The 16,683-nt window shown below is 44.2% G+C and overlaps 1 protein-coding gene across 1 annotated transcript; it reads right to left on the minus strand.

Annotated features, from left to right (window-relative positions):
* Positions 1-476: 476 nt before the first annotated feature.
* Positions 477-12,871, minus strand: tnxba (tenascin XBa). The gene is made up of 15 exons (XM_080768686.1): positions 12,748-12,871; positions 10,050-11,244; positions 9,776-9,910; positions 8,573-9,643; positions 8,326-8,448; positions 7,980-8,123; positions 6,913-7,032; positions 6,401-6,556; positions 5,800-5,912; positions 4,732-4,864; positions 3,906-4,057; positions 3,347-3,443; positions 2,147-2,308; positions 1,584-1,747; positions 477-1,039 (listed from the first exon to the last, which is right to left on the minus strand). Exons 2-15 carry the CDS (start codon positions 11,116-11,118, stop codon positions 941-943), a joined length of 3,738 nt encoding a protein of 1,245 aa, XP_080624812.1. The 5' UTR covers positions 11,119-11,244; positions 12,748-12,871; the 3' UTR covers positions 477-940.
* Between the last annotated feature and the right edge of the window lie 3,812 nt (positions 12,872-16,683).

The raw sequence follows: 16,683 nt of genomic DNA on the forward strand, positions 1-16,683 counted from the left end.
TCAGTTTTAAATTTCATATATTTCTTAATCAGTTATAGGGTTTCATTTAGTGTTAACTGTTTTTCTTATAGTTACTGTTACCTGTCTTGTCTCATTGACCTTTGATTAGTTACAGTATGTTGTTTGTATTAGTTGTTTACTCCATGCCAATCATGTGTTAATTAATTGTCCTTAGTGCTCACCTGTGTCCTGTTAGTCCCTGTCTATTTAAAAAAATGAGGGCCCTTTAATTTAAACCCCTATGTTTGTACTGTACTGATTATAAATTATATGAGAATTAATAAACTGGCGGTCAAGTACAGTGTACTTGACTGCCAGCTTAATTTATGTATGTAAACATTGTTCTAGTTTCTTTGCAGTGTCTACGCATCTGTAGTGTAATCACATCTCTTCTCATCGTGGTGTGTCCCCAATTTGTCAGATTGTTTTGTATCAAACTTTGATATTTTATTGTACAAGAAAAAGCACACTTGAGACCCACTTAAGCCACATTTATTCCAATAGAGTGAGACAGTGCATATTTTACTTACAGTAGTAGTGGGGTGGCATATACCTTGATGGCCTACAGAGGTGTTTGAGAGTGTGTGGAGATGGAAGGGTCGGACGGAAGAGAACAATACAATCCAAAATGTCACAATCAAAAATATCTCACTCTTGTTACATTTCATAACAACACAGCTGATGATACATGCATGAGAAAAAAACAACAGAACAGAAACTGTCGGCACTTCATCTAACGACTCGCTGTGACCAGCTGTCGTCTTTTACAGCCGTGAGAAACCTGCACACACACGAGCACAAGTTCGTTTGGAAAGTGAGATGCAGCAGGTGTGTGATCTCCTCTCCTCTGGACTTCCCACGGTCCTGAATTCTCCTCGTTTCTCAAACGCAAGGTTATTTTTTTTAGGGCTGGAGATGTCATACAGGGAAAGGAACATCTTTAGCCATGGGTTGCGGGGGAGAAGCCAGCTGGTCTGATCTTCATCTCGGCGAAGGGGATGGACGAGTCTTTGCCCTTCCAGTCTATCCAGACCACACCCTGCATTGTAAGACAAAACATTTGAGAAATTACCATTTAGTAATATGTACCGGTATGTACTACACATTTTTTGGTTTGTTTGTTTTTTTCAAGGACAGCTCTCTCCTTGTCTTTCCAGCTCTTTAGCAAACTGAAAATGGATTTTCAGCCCAGGACACCAATTTGATCCAATCCGAGAGAGAACGAGAGGATATTATGATTACCGGTATTTGAACCACTTATATTTGAACCACTTGACCTTTGGCTCGGTACTTGTTCTGTTCTTTTTGTCCCTGTACACCAAACCTAGTCACCGATCTTGAGTTGTATAGATCTGCTATTTCCGGCTAATGTTCCCCCAGAATAGGCATGTAAGGGTTCAAGTGGTTAATGTAAAAAGTCGCTATCACACAAACATTTGGCAGCTCCAAAACATAATCTCTGAGGATACCCTAGGGGTCCCGGATCCCCATGTTTAAGAGTCCTGCTTTAGCTATTTAGCTGGGACCAGCAGTGCACAATCTGTTATAGAGCAACACAAATTAAGTGCTGTGTATATATATACCTGATTGTTGCTGTTCATGCCGTAGAGGCCATTGAGGTTGGTCTTGTAGCAGTTCTTGTACCACCAGCCACCCATGTAGGCCCTGGCACAGTGGATGCCCAGGGGGTCTGGGTCCTTGTCCCGTGTGGAGAAGGGACGTCCGTTGTGATACTTCATAGAATCACCTGAAGCACAGCAACATGAAAACGGTTAGAAAACTGTTTATTATGCAGGAAATTATCAGATACAGGCAGTGCAGAATTTCCCTTTCATCCAGTAGTAAACAAAGCATACTTGACAGCCTTTTTGTGTAATTATTTAACCTGAAAATATATTTGTGAGAGTATATTCACACTAAATGCAAATATAAAATGTGAGTGATTTTTTGTTTTGGGTATTATTATTCTTTTGCTTCTACCCTGAGCATAAATATATCACCCTGTATAAATGAGTCATCGACTACGGTATATGCATGGTTTTGATGCTAAACATTCAGTAATTCACATTTTACTATTGTCTAATATTCATCACGCCACCTGGTGTGTAAATCCCTATAGAATGAAATAAGTTGCTAATTACTGCACCTGCTGTTCCGGTGTAGCCGGAGAGCGTGATGGCGTAGTGATGGTCCTCCGAGTCGACGGTGAAGTTGGCGTAGTGGGCGTAGGCGGTGTCTGGTCTTGACGTCATGTCCACTCTCAGACTCACAGCGCCCATGGTTGTCAGGTTGTGCAGCAGCCCGTTTCCTGATGGCGGGATGGAGAACAAACTTGCTTGAATTTAATTTGTTCGCGGAATGACACTCTTTTAAAAGTAATTTAATACTCACAGATGCCAACATTTTAAGCAGTATCGGAGGCTCTTCCGAACAAACTACTTAAAGCCGGAGTTCTGTGATTCCCCTCCCCCTAAAACATGATCATCAATCCTACTATGATTATAGTAGGAGGAAGACTTTTAAGTTTACAGAAAGTGTTCAAATTATGTTTTTATGTGGCCACACCCACAGTACATTAAGTATACCTGGTTTTCACCACCCACCTGAACTTAAGCCTGACTGCCTCACAGCTTTTCAGGAAGAAACCAAAAATACACAGGGAAGACATATTTGAATAATATAACCTGGGGGTCTAATCACGGGACTCCATCTTTAAAGAGTGCCACAACTTTTGTATTTTTCCTGTGTCTAAGAGGTGACAGTACTTCATTAGACACCCTGGAGTCGTTTTTATGTGCAATGGTGTATTAACTTTGTATTTAGGGTTTCTTCCTGGAGAATGAACCCTTGACAGTCAAACGGGCCAATGAAATAAACAGTAATGTAGTAATATCAGCCTCCCCCTTTATCATACAACTACAGCTGTGGGTGTGGCTTCAGTTCAGGTGGATCACCACCCATCATCACCCACCAGGCAAACCAGGCAGGGCGTGTCCACTAAAAGCATGATTTTAACAAATACTGTACACTTTTTGGAAAACGTTCTTCCTCCTTATATTATAATAATACCTGATGATCATGTTTTAGGTTGGAAAAAAGTCGTAGCACTCCATCTTTAAGGGTTTGATCCTGCAAGTGTGCATTAACTCTGAGAGCAGACATAATGTAACCAGATGGACCCCTAAGGGTGCTTTTGATTTGTACAATCTCATATTTACACAACCATAAGGATCCATTTGGACAATCATTTAGCTGTTACCATGTACTAATGTACACCAACACGTGACAAGTTATTTCTTTTTTAACAGAGGATGTAAGAAGAACCGGGAGGAGCCCCCATCTGTACCGAGCCAGAACTCTTCACTGATGTTTCCAAACCCAGTGGTGTATTCACTCCAGGTTCTGTAGAAATCAGTTTTTCCGTTAATCCTTCTCTGGAACACCTAGACAATGATCACAACACAACAAAGTAAGACACTGGCCTTGCTCTTAAGGTGCATACCACATACAGGCTCCAATGCAGCCTGACAGCCAGCCAGGGGTTTGATTCCAGAGCCCGGTGACCTTTGTTTATATCTATCTATCTATCTATCTCTCTCTATCTCTCTCTCTCTCTCTCTGTGTAATATACAGCTATATCCAGGTTTAGTGATGTGACAAAAGTTGGGTTTAGTGTTCTAGGGTTTATTAGGGAGACCAAACCGATTATTTTGGAGGGTCTCCAGATGATTAACTTAACGTGCAACATTGCTTTTTCACTCGGCAGTAAACAAACGACATATAGTGTTATAAGGGTAGTTCAAATATGATTATTTTGGGAGATCTCCAGTTCAAATATGATTATTTCAGGGTGGTCACGGCCTGAAGAGTTTGGGAACCCCTTGCACTAAGATGAGCCTCCTCACCGTCCATCCGCCTCCGTCTGTCTCCATGTCACAGTAGACCCTGACTGGACCTCCCTCTCTGCCGTACGGGAAGATGTCCACCTCTCCTGACTGCAGAGCTCCGTTCAGCAGCTCCTGAGCACACTCCGTGGGGAAGGGGAAACGCAGCTTCCCTGCAACATGACAGTAAGTTATAGCGCTCAGCTACTCTACGTCTACGCTAAGAAAGAATCGCAACGAGGTTTATTGCTGGAGCAGATACATCTTTGGAGGGTAAAGCTGAATATAAATGATGTAGCCTAGCATGACTGCGTCACTTGCCAAAAATAATACATTTTCAGCTACACTTCATCTACAATTCACCTATTTTTCTTGTTTTCAGCGAGCGACTTTGGTTGCATGAATTAGTATAGGCTTTTAGGATGACAAGAAAATACTACTTGTATCCAATCCAAGACACTTTATTTATAGAGAACATTTAAAACAACGGTGTTGACCCAAAGTGCTGTACACTGTTGTGTAACCAAAGTGCTGTAAAATGTTAATAGTAATACAATAAACGTGAGGAAAACACATAGAAATTGCAACACATAGACACATTGCGAAGGAGTAGGCTACAAGCACGTTTCCAAACGTGATTTAAACACAGGCAAGGTATGAGATGCTCAAACATCATGGGGTGGAAGATAGTTCCACTGTTTAGGCACTACAGCGGAAAATGATCTATCCTAAAATGACTGGATCAGTAGACCCAAGACCCAGGACCTTGTTGTGTTTTTGAGAGGTAGAAGCTCTGATATATGTGCATTAATTGGTGCCAATTTATTTAAGGACTGTAATGTTGTACCTGTGATGAACTCTGTGGTGATGATGGAGGTGTAGTGTCCATCTCTCTCTCCTTGTAGCAGAACAAAGTACTTTGACATAGACAGCAGACCTGTCAGCTTATACTCTGTGATGGTGGACTCCAAGGTCACCTCCTGAACAACCACACACACACACACACATTATTATTATCTACAATACAATAGAGCGTCGCAGTCCGCTTCCCCGTCGAGCGGCCCGGAAGACAATTTCCAATAAATTTTCCCCATTTCATAAAGTATTTATTTAAAGACCTTTTACGCCTCGGTCAAAGCCAACTGTGATCGTGACAACAAACACAATGTTTTGGGCCGAACAAATAATTAGAAAGAAGAAAAAAGGGCAATGTACAAGTTGCCGTACAACACCTTTTTTGTTTTTTTTCTTTTTTCTAATTATTTGTTCATGAGTTGTCACGATCCGAGTTGGCTTTGTCCGAGGCGTAAAGGTCTTTAAATAAATACTTTCTGAAACGTCTATGGGAAAAATGAATGTTTGATGTCCATTGTCACCCTCTCCTGGCAGAGCGAGGTAACTGCTACAATGTCTGAACTGCAATGAAGATGAAAGATGGTGGTGGTGTACACAAATTTGATTCAAATAACTTTACTGCCATTGACCAGTAGGCTACTTTAGGTGTCCTACCCAGACACCAGGTTCTCACAGTGGAAGATAGGGAGACCACCTCCAACCACTGACACATCACATAATTTATTAGAAGTATGACTAAATCCCAGGTTGTAGCTTTAACATTCAGACTTAACCAGGGTTGATTTTGTTGTTTCTTTTCTAGATCAGCTTATAAAACTACAGCAGGGTAAAACATGGCAGGGACAACAACACACATAGCTGCAGCTAATCAGATTAATAATGGCCGTGCTCTGGTCACACCTAAGTGGCCACAACCATTATTAATGTTACTGTATATCGCTGCAGCCTGCAGCTGCATAGCTTACTAGTACCTCTGCCATGTTTCTGCTCTGCTTCAGTTTTGAACCTGAACTGGAAAACAAACTAAGGGCGAGTGTGAATGTTCAGATGACTCTCTGACCTTGGCCTCCTCTCCTGCCACCTGGTACGTCACTCTGTAGCTATGGAAAGGAACAGCAGGTGCTCTCCATGCGATCACCGCAGAGCGAGCAGACACCTCGCTGGCTTTAACCGCTGTGGGACACAACATTAAGCAGGATGTTAACAAACACTCATACAGATTGTTTCCCCCACGCTGTTCAGGTTGTCTTTCGTCATGGGAGAATATCTTTGGTCCGACATACTAACAGTCCCGCACGCAATAGTCCGACTGTGACACCCTACCCCAAACCCTATAACCTATACCCCTACTGACCACACAAGTCTTAACCGGCCACGCAATACGCATGTGTCTTAACCGGCCACGCATGTCGGACTGTGGGGCACTTAAAGAGGTTGGAGCTCCTGGCACCGGCATCAAGGCTCAGTGTAGGCTCAGTGTAGGCTCAGTGTAGGCTCAATCCTCAATAATCAAACTAATCTATAAACCGGAGCGTCTACAGCAACAAACATGACATGTTTTCAGCTGTAAAGTGTTGCATCTGACACACCTTTAAAGGGTCTCGCGACACGATATAAATTGGCTTTCAAATCAGCCCACTACAGTCATGTATGTTGTTCACCATTAGCAGTAGTGAAGGTGGTGGAGATGGACGTGCTCTGCAGGCTGTCCTTCTGGCTCAGGGCTTTGACTGTGTACAGAGTGCCTCGTTGCAGTCCTCTCAGGTGGTGTTCCACCGAGTTTCCAGACACCATCACAGTCACCGTCACGTTCGGAGCTGCAGCGTGTGGGGAGGGAGAAAACAAAACAAGGGAAGGGGTACATTTTAAGCGCAATTCATACTCCCATCACACGATGGTGTTGCCTGCCAAAAATAGTGAGCTTGTAGGTCGGCTATATTCACTATTTGAAATGGGGCTAAGTTGTTGATAATGTACTTTTTACTTTCTTATACAAGTAATGGAGTCAAAGGCACAATGTTTGTCTTTGAAATGCAGTGTAGCTTGAAGGTTGGTTGCTTTAAGTTTGTGACACCGTCGTGCGATGGACCATACTTTAGTCATTAGCATTTCCAAGGTTACTTCAAGGCATTTCGGGATGCATTTTGGGATATCACAAAAATGCTTCACTCACTCTTGGAGGACTCGTAGCTGATGATGAAGCGGTCTACCTTCCCCAGACTGGGGGTCCATTGTAGCACGGCCCTGGTGTCTGTGATGTTAACCACTTGGAGAAGCGTTGGAGGGGCGGGCACTGCAAGCGGGAAACATGACATGTTACTGTCCTGAAGTTCTTGCTCAGTGCTCCCCTATAGATCAGTGTGTGCATCAGAACATTGGTGTTCCGTCAGGCAAATTCTGTACCCTAAAAATAGACATTTTAACCCAGCATCCCTATTTAGGGCGTGTCATTATAGTGGAAACTGTTTTGATTGTTTTTACAAATTTTCCATGCTGTACATTTTGTACAGTATGATGATAAGAGCGCCCCTCAATTCACATGCGTGTGATTCTTTAGTATATAAGTAGTATATAACATAGGTCATAAGTAGGCCTAGTAACATTTTGAGTTGGCATTAGTAAATAAAAGTAAACATTTACTATTATTTATAGAGTTAACCCGTTGTATTTGCCGTTATAGGCTATTTTTCATGCACATGAATGCAGTTGTGCGTTGAGATTTTCCGTTGACCATTGGTGTTCCTTGGACCCAAAACTGAGCTCAGGGGAGGCAATTGCCACCCTCTAGTTTTTCATCTGCATATTTAATATCAAATTAACTTATTTTATGCATATTTTCCACCAAACTCTGTTTGCTGATCAATCTGATTTCAGATAAGTCGTGTTTACGTGTTTTCTTATATCTGCAACCATAGGCCTACATTTTTAATCACTTTCAACCTGGCATATAATTAAATAATTAAATTAAATAATTATTTACTATTATTATTTACTTTCTCGCTTTAGTCCTTTTCCCCAAATCATTTTACTTACTTTTATTAAGTGATAACATACATAAAAGAGCCCATAAGGCACACTAAGGTAAGGTGATGAAATGACCACCACATGACTTTAATGACCCCTAAAGGGGAATGGAGTTGTTGCAGGTAGCAGGATCTGCAAATTCTGCATGCATATAGAGTGACTATAGACCACTATGGAAAGATTAGCAGATTAGCGTGTGCAGTTGGCTGTGTGTACCTGTGGTGATGGTGGAGGTGAGGGCATCACTCTGGATCTTGCCCTGTGTGACAGTGACACTGACCACGTAGGGAGCCCCAGCAGACAGCTGGGACAGAACCGCATGGGACTGCTCGGGGTCGACGCTCACAAAGCTGCTTTGGCCTGCATGATTGGGCGATATGCACACAGCATCGCAAATGTCACCAATAACTTAGCTACTTACTTGCTGCAGTACGTGAAAAATGAAATGAACACTAAGTAATGTGGTCCATGCGCCCTGCGTATTTAAATTGTGGGAGTGCATGGGTATATGAGCTAGCGCTCATATACAGTAGGTAGCCTACGTGAGATAGAGGTGGCAAACCTGTGACGGAGTGAGTGTAGGTGATTCTGAAGCCTGTGAGCGTGATCTTTGGTTTGGTCCAGGACACGGCCAGAGAAGACTCCGTCACATTGCTGAACACTAGTTCTGTAACAGGCTCAGGTCCTGGTGTGAGAAAGAGAGAAACGAAGGCAGCATGAACTATAGAGTGGATTCACTATCCCTATAAGTAAATATTAATAAAGTAAATTATAAAAAGTAGTTTTATAAAATATGAACTTTTGATTACCTGTCATCACGGTCACTCTGTGAATCTTGGACCTTCGCACGGCACCGACACCGAATATGTGCAGGGAATAACGGGTCAGCGGACGGAGGGACGTGAACTCCACAGAACGCTCGGTTCCAGGAACAATCACAGAGAACCTCCTGCTCTCGGCTTTGCCTCTGGTGTCAGGAACTTTAGTGGTGGAAGCGGTGGCGTTGTTGTTGCTGTCGCCGCTGTGTACTTGGATGTCAGTGGTGTTCTTGGCCTTATCGTCCACAAGACCTTCCTCGACCTCCTCTTCTTCTTCATCTTCCTCGCCCTCTGCTCTGTACTCCCGTCTGTTGACGGTGAAGGAGTTGAACATGCCCGGCGGGGCGGCCCATGTCAGAGTGAAGGTGTAGGAAGTGATGTTTGTGACCTTGACAGAGCCGAGGCCGGTTGCTGGTGCCTTCTTCGCGGCATCACTTGTTGCCTCTGCATGACTCACGTTCACTAGATACTGACTCCTCTGTACGCCTTTCCCTTTCCCAGAAGCTGTCTTCTCAGCCAAGGTGGACTGTTCAAAGCCCTCTTTCCCTGATCTGGTCTTGTTGTTGGATGCTCCGGTAGCCTTGGTCAGAATGGTCAGGACTTTAGCCGTACCATTGGATTTCTTCACCACGCTCTGAGTCACGTTGAGTTGAGGTTGGTCTTTCAGTTGGCTGGTTCTAGCGTTGGCTTTATCTGCAGTTCCCTCTTTAACTAGCTTGACATCCGTTTTGGAAAAGGTTTTAGCAGTCAGGACTGTGGTTTTTCCTTTGCGGGCCTCCTCATGCTTTCTGCCCTCGTGTTTCAAGAGAACCTGGCCAACAGTTGGGCGGAGGGTTGTTTTGCCACTTGCAGAATCTTTAACAGTTGTTTTGCTAACAGAGGCCACCTGTTTTTCTTGCGTTTTAACGAGATCCACTTTGACATGTGTGGCTACTTTCTGTTTGGTGTCGACCTCTGTGGCCTTCTTCTGGTCCTTCTTCTGTGTGGTGTCCCTCATGCTGTTACTTTCCTGGTTCACCTGCAGTGTCATGGAATCCACGGTTACCTTCTCTTTAACGCTTTCTGGAATTGAACAGAGCAGAGATTGGGAGAAGAAGATACATGGGATTATGTAAAAGCACAGAAACCTGTCTGATACCCCTCCCCGGCTCTACCATGTTGCAATGCATTTGTGAGCTACAAATGGACACTTACTTTTGTTACAGTCTACTCCAGGGGCACACTTACTGCAGTCCGGACCTAGGAATCCATTCTGGCAGACACATTTCCCCTTGTCACATCTGCCATTGCCACTGCACTCATTTGGACATTTGAGTGAGCAACCTAGACCTTGGCACAGACAAAATAAAGCTTGATAAGATAGGTTGCTTATGAACCATAGTGTTGTGGATCATGTCAGTCCTAAATCCTCATATTTAATGTATGTATGTGTATTCATGAATTTAACGGTCAATAAAAAACATCATACATTTCATTTTCAGGGTAGACATCTCTCTTTCAAGCCTTGCCACGCGTCCTTTGAGCGCAGCCATCTCCACCAAGCAGTTCCCGGTGCAGGATCCAGGCACCAGGCTGATCTTATGTGTCATGACCAGAGGAGCACCAGGCTTCAGCTTGAACTCCTGCTCCTTGGTCTGGCTGGGATCAAAGCCACTGATCACGACCTGGATGGGCTGCACTGGGGCTGGCTTGTCTTTGGCCACCACAGTCTGGTTGGTGGAGGAGGCGTTGGCTTTGCCTTTGACAGTGGTGGTACTGGTAGCTGTGGCAGGCTTTGCGGTGATCGACAGAACAGTCTGAACCTTGTCTTTGGCAATGGTGGTACTGGTACCTGTGGCGGGCTTTGTGGTGGTCGATAGAACAGTCTGAACCTTGTCTTTGGCAGCCTTTGTGTCCGGCTTTGTCTGGGTCTGACTGACACTGGCTGTGCTCTTGTCTTTGCTGACGGACTTGTCTTTGTTGGTCTTTGTTTCATCAGTTGCAGGGGACTTGGCGGCAGCCACCTGGCTGGCTTTGTCTTTGTTGGTCGTAGTGGCGCTCGCTGTGGCAGCCTTGGAAGGAGTGGAGTGAACGGTCTGGACCACTGTGGGAGTGGAGTGAACGGTCTGGACCACTGTGGGAGTGTTCTTGGAGTGAACGGTCTGGACTACTGTGGAAGTGGAGTGAACATTCTGGACCACTGTGGGAATGTTCTTGTCTTTGACTATCTTCTGGCTGCTGCTCGCTGCAGGCTTTGAGAGAACGGTTTGAATCACTGTTGGCATGGGCTTGATTTTGGTGGTCTTTGCAGCGTTGACCACTGGAGGTTTTTGGTTGGTGGCCGGGGTGGCTGAAACGGTCTGATTAACGGTGTTTGGCTTTGGGGTGGCACGAGGACTCTGTCTGGCAATAGTAACAGTGGTTTTTGGTTTAGTGAGGGTAAGAGCAACGTTGGGTTTGGTCATGTCACTTCCTGTGGCGTCTCTCCTTTCATTGGCCGGGGTTTGAAGTGAGGGGAATGGGGTGAGCAGGAGGAGAAGGCCTAGAGTAAACAACATTTTCACCGGCCAGTAGTAACCTGAGATGGAACAGCCTTTTGGAGGATGTGTATGTACAGTATGCTGTAGGAAAAGTATGAACTCCTCCCTCTACTTGTCAGAGACCGCAGGACGTTAGGTCCTTTCCTAGGAAAAACAAGAAATCGAAGATTAATCTCTGCTCGGATGATTGCTTAACCTACAAGCCACTGATGAGGTTTGGCTGTGCTGTTTTCACATAAGGATATCTCAATGAGGGCACATACCACAATGTTTGTGGCACATTATATATGAAGCTCAGAATTTAAAAGCACACTCATTGTTTATAATTCATTCTCTGCATCACGCCGAAATGAACCCTTGAAGTTGTGTAGATGATGTACAGTCAATAGCTATATCAGGTAAAACATTATAATAATAAAAGAAAAGAGGAATACAATATGTGAATACAATAGAGTGCTCAAGTCAACTAAGAAGATGAATTGAATGGCCTGGTAGAGTCAATGAACCCTCAGTGAAGCTGACATTAACCACTTATGACCTTTATACTTTGGATATATAAAGAAAAGCCAATCTACTATCTGCTAATATTTATACTTTTGAAAAACTGTGACAAATTGTGTGGGGGGGGGGGGGCGGTGGGGATTTATAAAAGTTGTTTGAAATAGAGAGGGCCAAGCAGGAAGGGAGAGTGGTGCTTGTGCTGCGGAGAGGCTGTTGGCTGTGAGAAGAAGGTGTACAGAGTGCTAACAGAGCTGTACTGTATGGCCAGGCTGCACACTGTAAGTCTTTGACTATACAGACCTACAGTTACATAATCCTCTGCACCCACATATCATGAAAACCGCTGGGAGAAAAATATGTTGCCGTCTCGGCCCTTAAATCTCCCAGGGAATTAAATAAATCAGGTAGTATGTTGGAGATCCATGAAGGAACTCCTAACATCTAGCAAGCAAATATTTTCTGAGCCCACAGCATGCAGGGGGTTGTTTGTGTTAATTGGGCTTAATGGCTAATTCAGTTTTATGGCTGAATTACAGCTAGTCACCCTTTGCTTCACTTTACCGCTGGGAATGGACACACTACCACAGTGATGTGAAAAACAAATAAAATAAATAATCTAAATATGAAGTCAAAGTTACAATTGCATAACATATTTCAACAAACATAAAACTATAAAGCTTGTTACCTCACATTCCAATGACGTAAATAAGCTATGGTGCATACATTCATCATCATTGCATAGCAACAGTGCTTTTGGATAAATACAATTGGGTTCAAATTATTGTCCCATTCCTATTGTAGGATATTAAGTCAGAGTCCAAGACCAAATGTTTACCAATTTGTTATTAAAATCTGTCAAATTTGTCACAATGTCAGTCACTTATCTGGCCACAGATTCCAGCTGTGCTCTTAACAAGAAAACATCACTGCACACTACAGTGAAATCGTTAAAATTAAGTGTTTTTCACATGCAGTCAGTTCTCAGTCTTACAAAAAAATAAGTAAAACTGAGGGTTTTATTACAGTAGACCAGTGCATTGATTCAGTTGATCCATAGTTGAACCACAGGGACATGAGCATTGCTGTAGCAGCCTATAATATAGGCTGTTATATTATAACACATAATAGAAAAGATGTTGAACTCACCTGGATATGGATTGTTTCCCCCCTCTTTGACTTCTACGTGTCTTTCTGTCTACCTGCACGTTGCTCCCTCCATCTGACAGGGGGCAGCTCTGGTAGACGTAGAGGAGACAAGGACCACCACTAGAAAGCAGGCGAGGGATAAAGTCTGCTCCTACTTAAGGACCCCCCCTCATCTTCCTCCTCCTCCTCCTCCACCCCTACTGGTTCCCAACTCTCTGCTATACTCTCAGCCACCACAGAACATATTTGTATTGGACAGGTCAGAACAGTGGCATTTCTGCATAGATTATAGCACTCTGTCCCAATGTAATCCCCTGCAGTAGGCTACATTTGATTCACAGCAGAGACGATTTATTTTTTCTTCAATTATTATACATTTTTATTTATTTATTATTCTTTTTTTGGGGGGTAGTGCTTCCGCAGAACATGGGTTATAAATTCAGTCATAACTGATCAATTCTCATTTCTCAAATCAGAGATTTGCGGTTAACATATTAATGATGAATCATTTTGGTGTCAATAGTGTTTCGTGAAATGAGCCGTCATAGCTGAGTAGCATGGGTAAAGTGGCCGTATTGTAATCTGAGGGTTGCCGGTTCAAAACCTGGCTTTTGAAGTGCAACGTACTGAGCCAGACACTCAAACCATAAATTCTCCCCGGGCCAATATACATTAGCCAACGTATTATTTTGCTTTTCCAAAACAGCAGATATACAAGCCCAGAAGGGCTGACACTGTGAGCTTGTAGACCTGTTACGTTTTAGCAATAAGTTTGCTCAGTGCAATGTTTGTGGAATGTCCCGTTCTTCTATAAAACGCTGCACGGCATGCATGCGTGTTTCACTCAACGATGTTTTGTCACAGAACATGAACATGAAGGGAACAGTGTGAATCCACTCAGTCAGTAGGCCTACAGCCTCTATCAGTTTGGGAGTAACGTGACTAACACCTCGGGGCAGCTTTTTGATTGAATAAAGCCCGTAGTCTGCGAAGCATGATTCAGCTGGAACGCATACCTCCACACCACAGGTATTCACCAGCGGCCCTGCTGGACAGGAACCTCTCTCCATAATGAATCGGCTGTTTGTCGGAGCTAATGAGATGTAACTACGTGGGAGTTATGTAAGTGACCAAATATCCATAGCAGCCTTTAACGGATGCTCTGTGAAGGGCGTTGCGTCTTGGACCCAGTGGCCACCCACCAGCCCACCTTTTGTAGACCACATGAAGATAAGTACACACTGCTCATGCATACTGTACGTGTCACACACACACACATGCACGCATGCACGCACGCACGCACACACACACACACACACAACCCTGCTGCCCAGCCCACATGGGCAACGACACGTACACTATATGCACGCACGTGTCCAAATGTCCAGATGTGCCCACGTCGCCTACCGCACGCACACCTTTCGCGCGCGCCCACGCACACTCACACCTCTCACCTGTCCAAACGTTATTCATAGCGGTACGCGGCAGAGCCAGCTTCATTTAGTCTTTCTTCCTTCGGTGTGTTTTTGCTTTATTTACTTTCATGTATCTTTTCATCACGTTTGATTTCCAGCCATGCGGCTGTTGACAGAAGCTGCCCCCCTGTAAACTTTGTGACCCGTGCTAGAAAGTGGAAAAATACTGGAAAACAATGTGTCCTATCATGTCCCCTGCAGGCATGATAAGGTAGTGCATCCCGCTGGGCGTGTGATGCGAGCGACGTGCCAAGTACACTTTACGCTGAGATGAAACGGCACAAAGAGCACTTGTCACTCCGCTGCATACTTCAGAGTGGGTGGTCCCATCTTGTTAGCGCCGACATCTGGTGGCGGCCTCGAGGAGCAGCTCCGCCCTCTCCCCTCCCCCTCTATACCCCACAAACGGACGACCAACATCACACCACTGACCCTGCCTTGGCCTTTGGGGAAAAATGGCGGGTGTCAAACCTTCGTCGGTCACATTACAGAATGTTATACGGGCACACAGATTTAACCGCGGTCGGTCACGCAGACACGCACGTCTCGTATTAGCCCCAATTCATAGAAGCTCTACTGAAGAATGATTTGAACTTTGCTGAGAATTGTATTCCCTGGATATTCGCATTTTGCGTTCCTTCATAAATTTCTCAAAGGATATACGAGTTTGCATTACCAATACCATGACATGCAGCGCCATTATTATTGGGCATTGGGGTGGAAATAGAAATGTAGTCATTTATAAAGAATCACAACGGTGAGAAGATTTGCAGTCCATATTGCCTCATTCGTGTATAAGCACAATAGGAGACCATTTACAAGCACCGCTTACTGCTGCTTACATGCACACGCACACACACATACACATGCACATGCACACACACATACATACACAATTACACACACACACACACACACACACACACACACACACACACACACACACACAGGGATAAAAGAAGTGAAGAACTTGTGACGCGCTGACGGTGTCGGCTAAGGTCTCCTGGGCTGAGAAGTGTGACGTTGAAGGCCTGCCCCCTTTATTGATTCAAATTTAATGAGAAGTCTAATGGTAAAGGCTGAAACAGTGCAGGCTTTGAGCGAGCCTGTGATTAAAGTGACGGTCGCTCCTCCTCGTTGCTTACGTTGGACTTGGCTTCACAGATTAGAATAATACACCCACATAAGCCCCGGCCTGTTCCACTCCGTTCGGCCCCTCGCCCACTGCTCCCCCAACCTCACGTTGCCTCCTTCTCATTATAATGACTGTCTTTAGGGTTACCTATACTGTATACATAGTACTGTATATATATCTTGGTGCTTGGCTATCTATTAAAGCAGTGATTGTCAACCCTTTTCATTTCAAGTACCCCCACTTTGGTATGCATTAGGCCACAGACCCCTATTTGATGCAATTTATTTTTTCTTTGTCTATTTATTTTTTTAATCCCTGGGACTGTTAACTATGAAGACAGTGTACAAACGGAACCAAATGTAAGGGTCCACTATGTTGAGAAAGTAAGTAGCCTAGCATTTCATCTCTTGTCGGGTGGAAACTCATGTCCGAAACTGTTACATTTCAGGATTCAAATAAAAAAAGTAGCAAAAGTAGCAGATCTACAAGCTTGAAATGCGGCACGTTTTGAGAGCTTGTAGATGACTTTTGATGCTTTTGTGTGAGTCAGTGTGACGTAGTATGATCAAGTAGGGCATTAATTTATGAAAAGCACAAGGTTACATTTATGGATATATGGATATAAGAGGTTTCTGGCCGACAGTGACGATATACTTTCTCTTCCAGTCGCTACGAGGCCACCTATCACTCTGTATAAACTCCACCTCTTCCTGTCGCTACGAGGTGGAGCCTCCTCGCCACTTCCGTTTCGTCTTTACAGTCGCGCACATTTATCGTAATATAAATAGAAAACATTTAAGCATAATTGTTGCTGAGCAGAAAAGGAAATACTTTTTTTTTTTCGTGAACGGAAATGGCAGCTTCCGTTTCTCAGCTCATGGGGGCTATAGGTCCAGACTCTATATAGCATTCGGAGACTGTGGAATAGTTGTCTGGTAACGCGAGACTACTCTGAGGCCACCTGTCACTCTATAACTCCTCTTCCTGTCTCTACGAGGCCACCTGTCACTCTGTGTAACTCCACCTCTTCCTGTCTATGAGGTCACCTGTCACTCTGTGTAACTCCACCTCTTCCTGTCTATGAGGCCACCTGTCACTCTGTGTAACTCCACCTCTTCCTGTCACTCTGTAACTCCACCTCTTCCTGTCACTATGTAACTCCACCTCTTCCTGTCACTATGTAACTCCACCTAGAAGCATCTCATCTCAGGCCAGGCTCTTAGGGAGAGCTTCATGTGTAACGGCACCAGTTTTGCCATGTCGCTTGTACATATTGGTCGTCGTTGCAGGTGGTGGCTTGTTGTGCAAGTGTAGTTTGTTATTTGG

Source organism: Protomyctophum bolini, assembly GCF_963924005.1.
Source record: "Protomyctophum bolini genome assembly, chromosome: 7".
Classification (NCBI taxonomy): Eukaryota; Metazoa; Chordata; class Actinopteri; order Myctophiformes; family Myctophidae; genus Protomyctophum; species Protomyctophum bolini.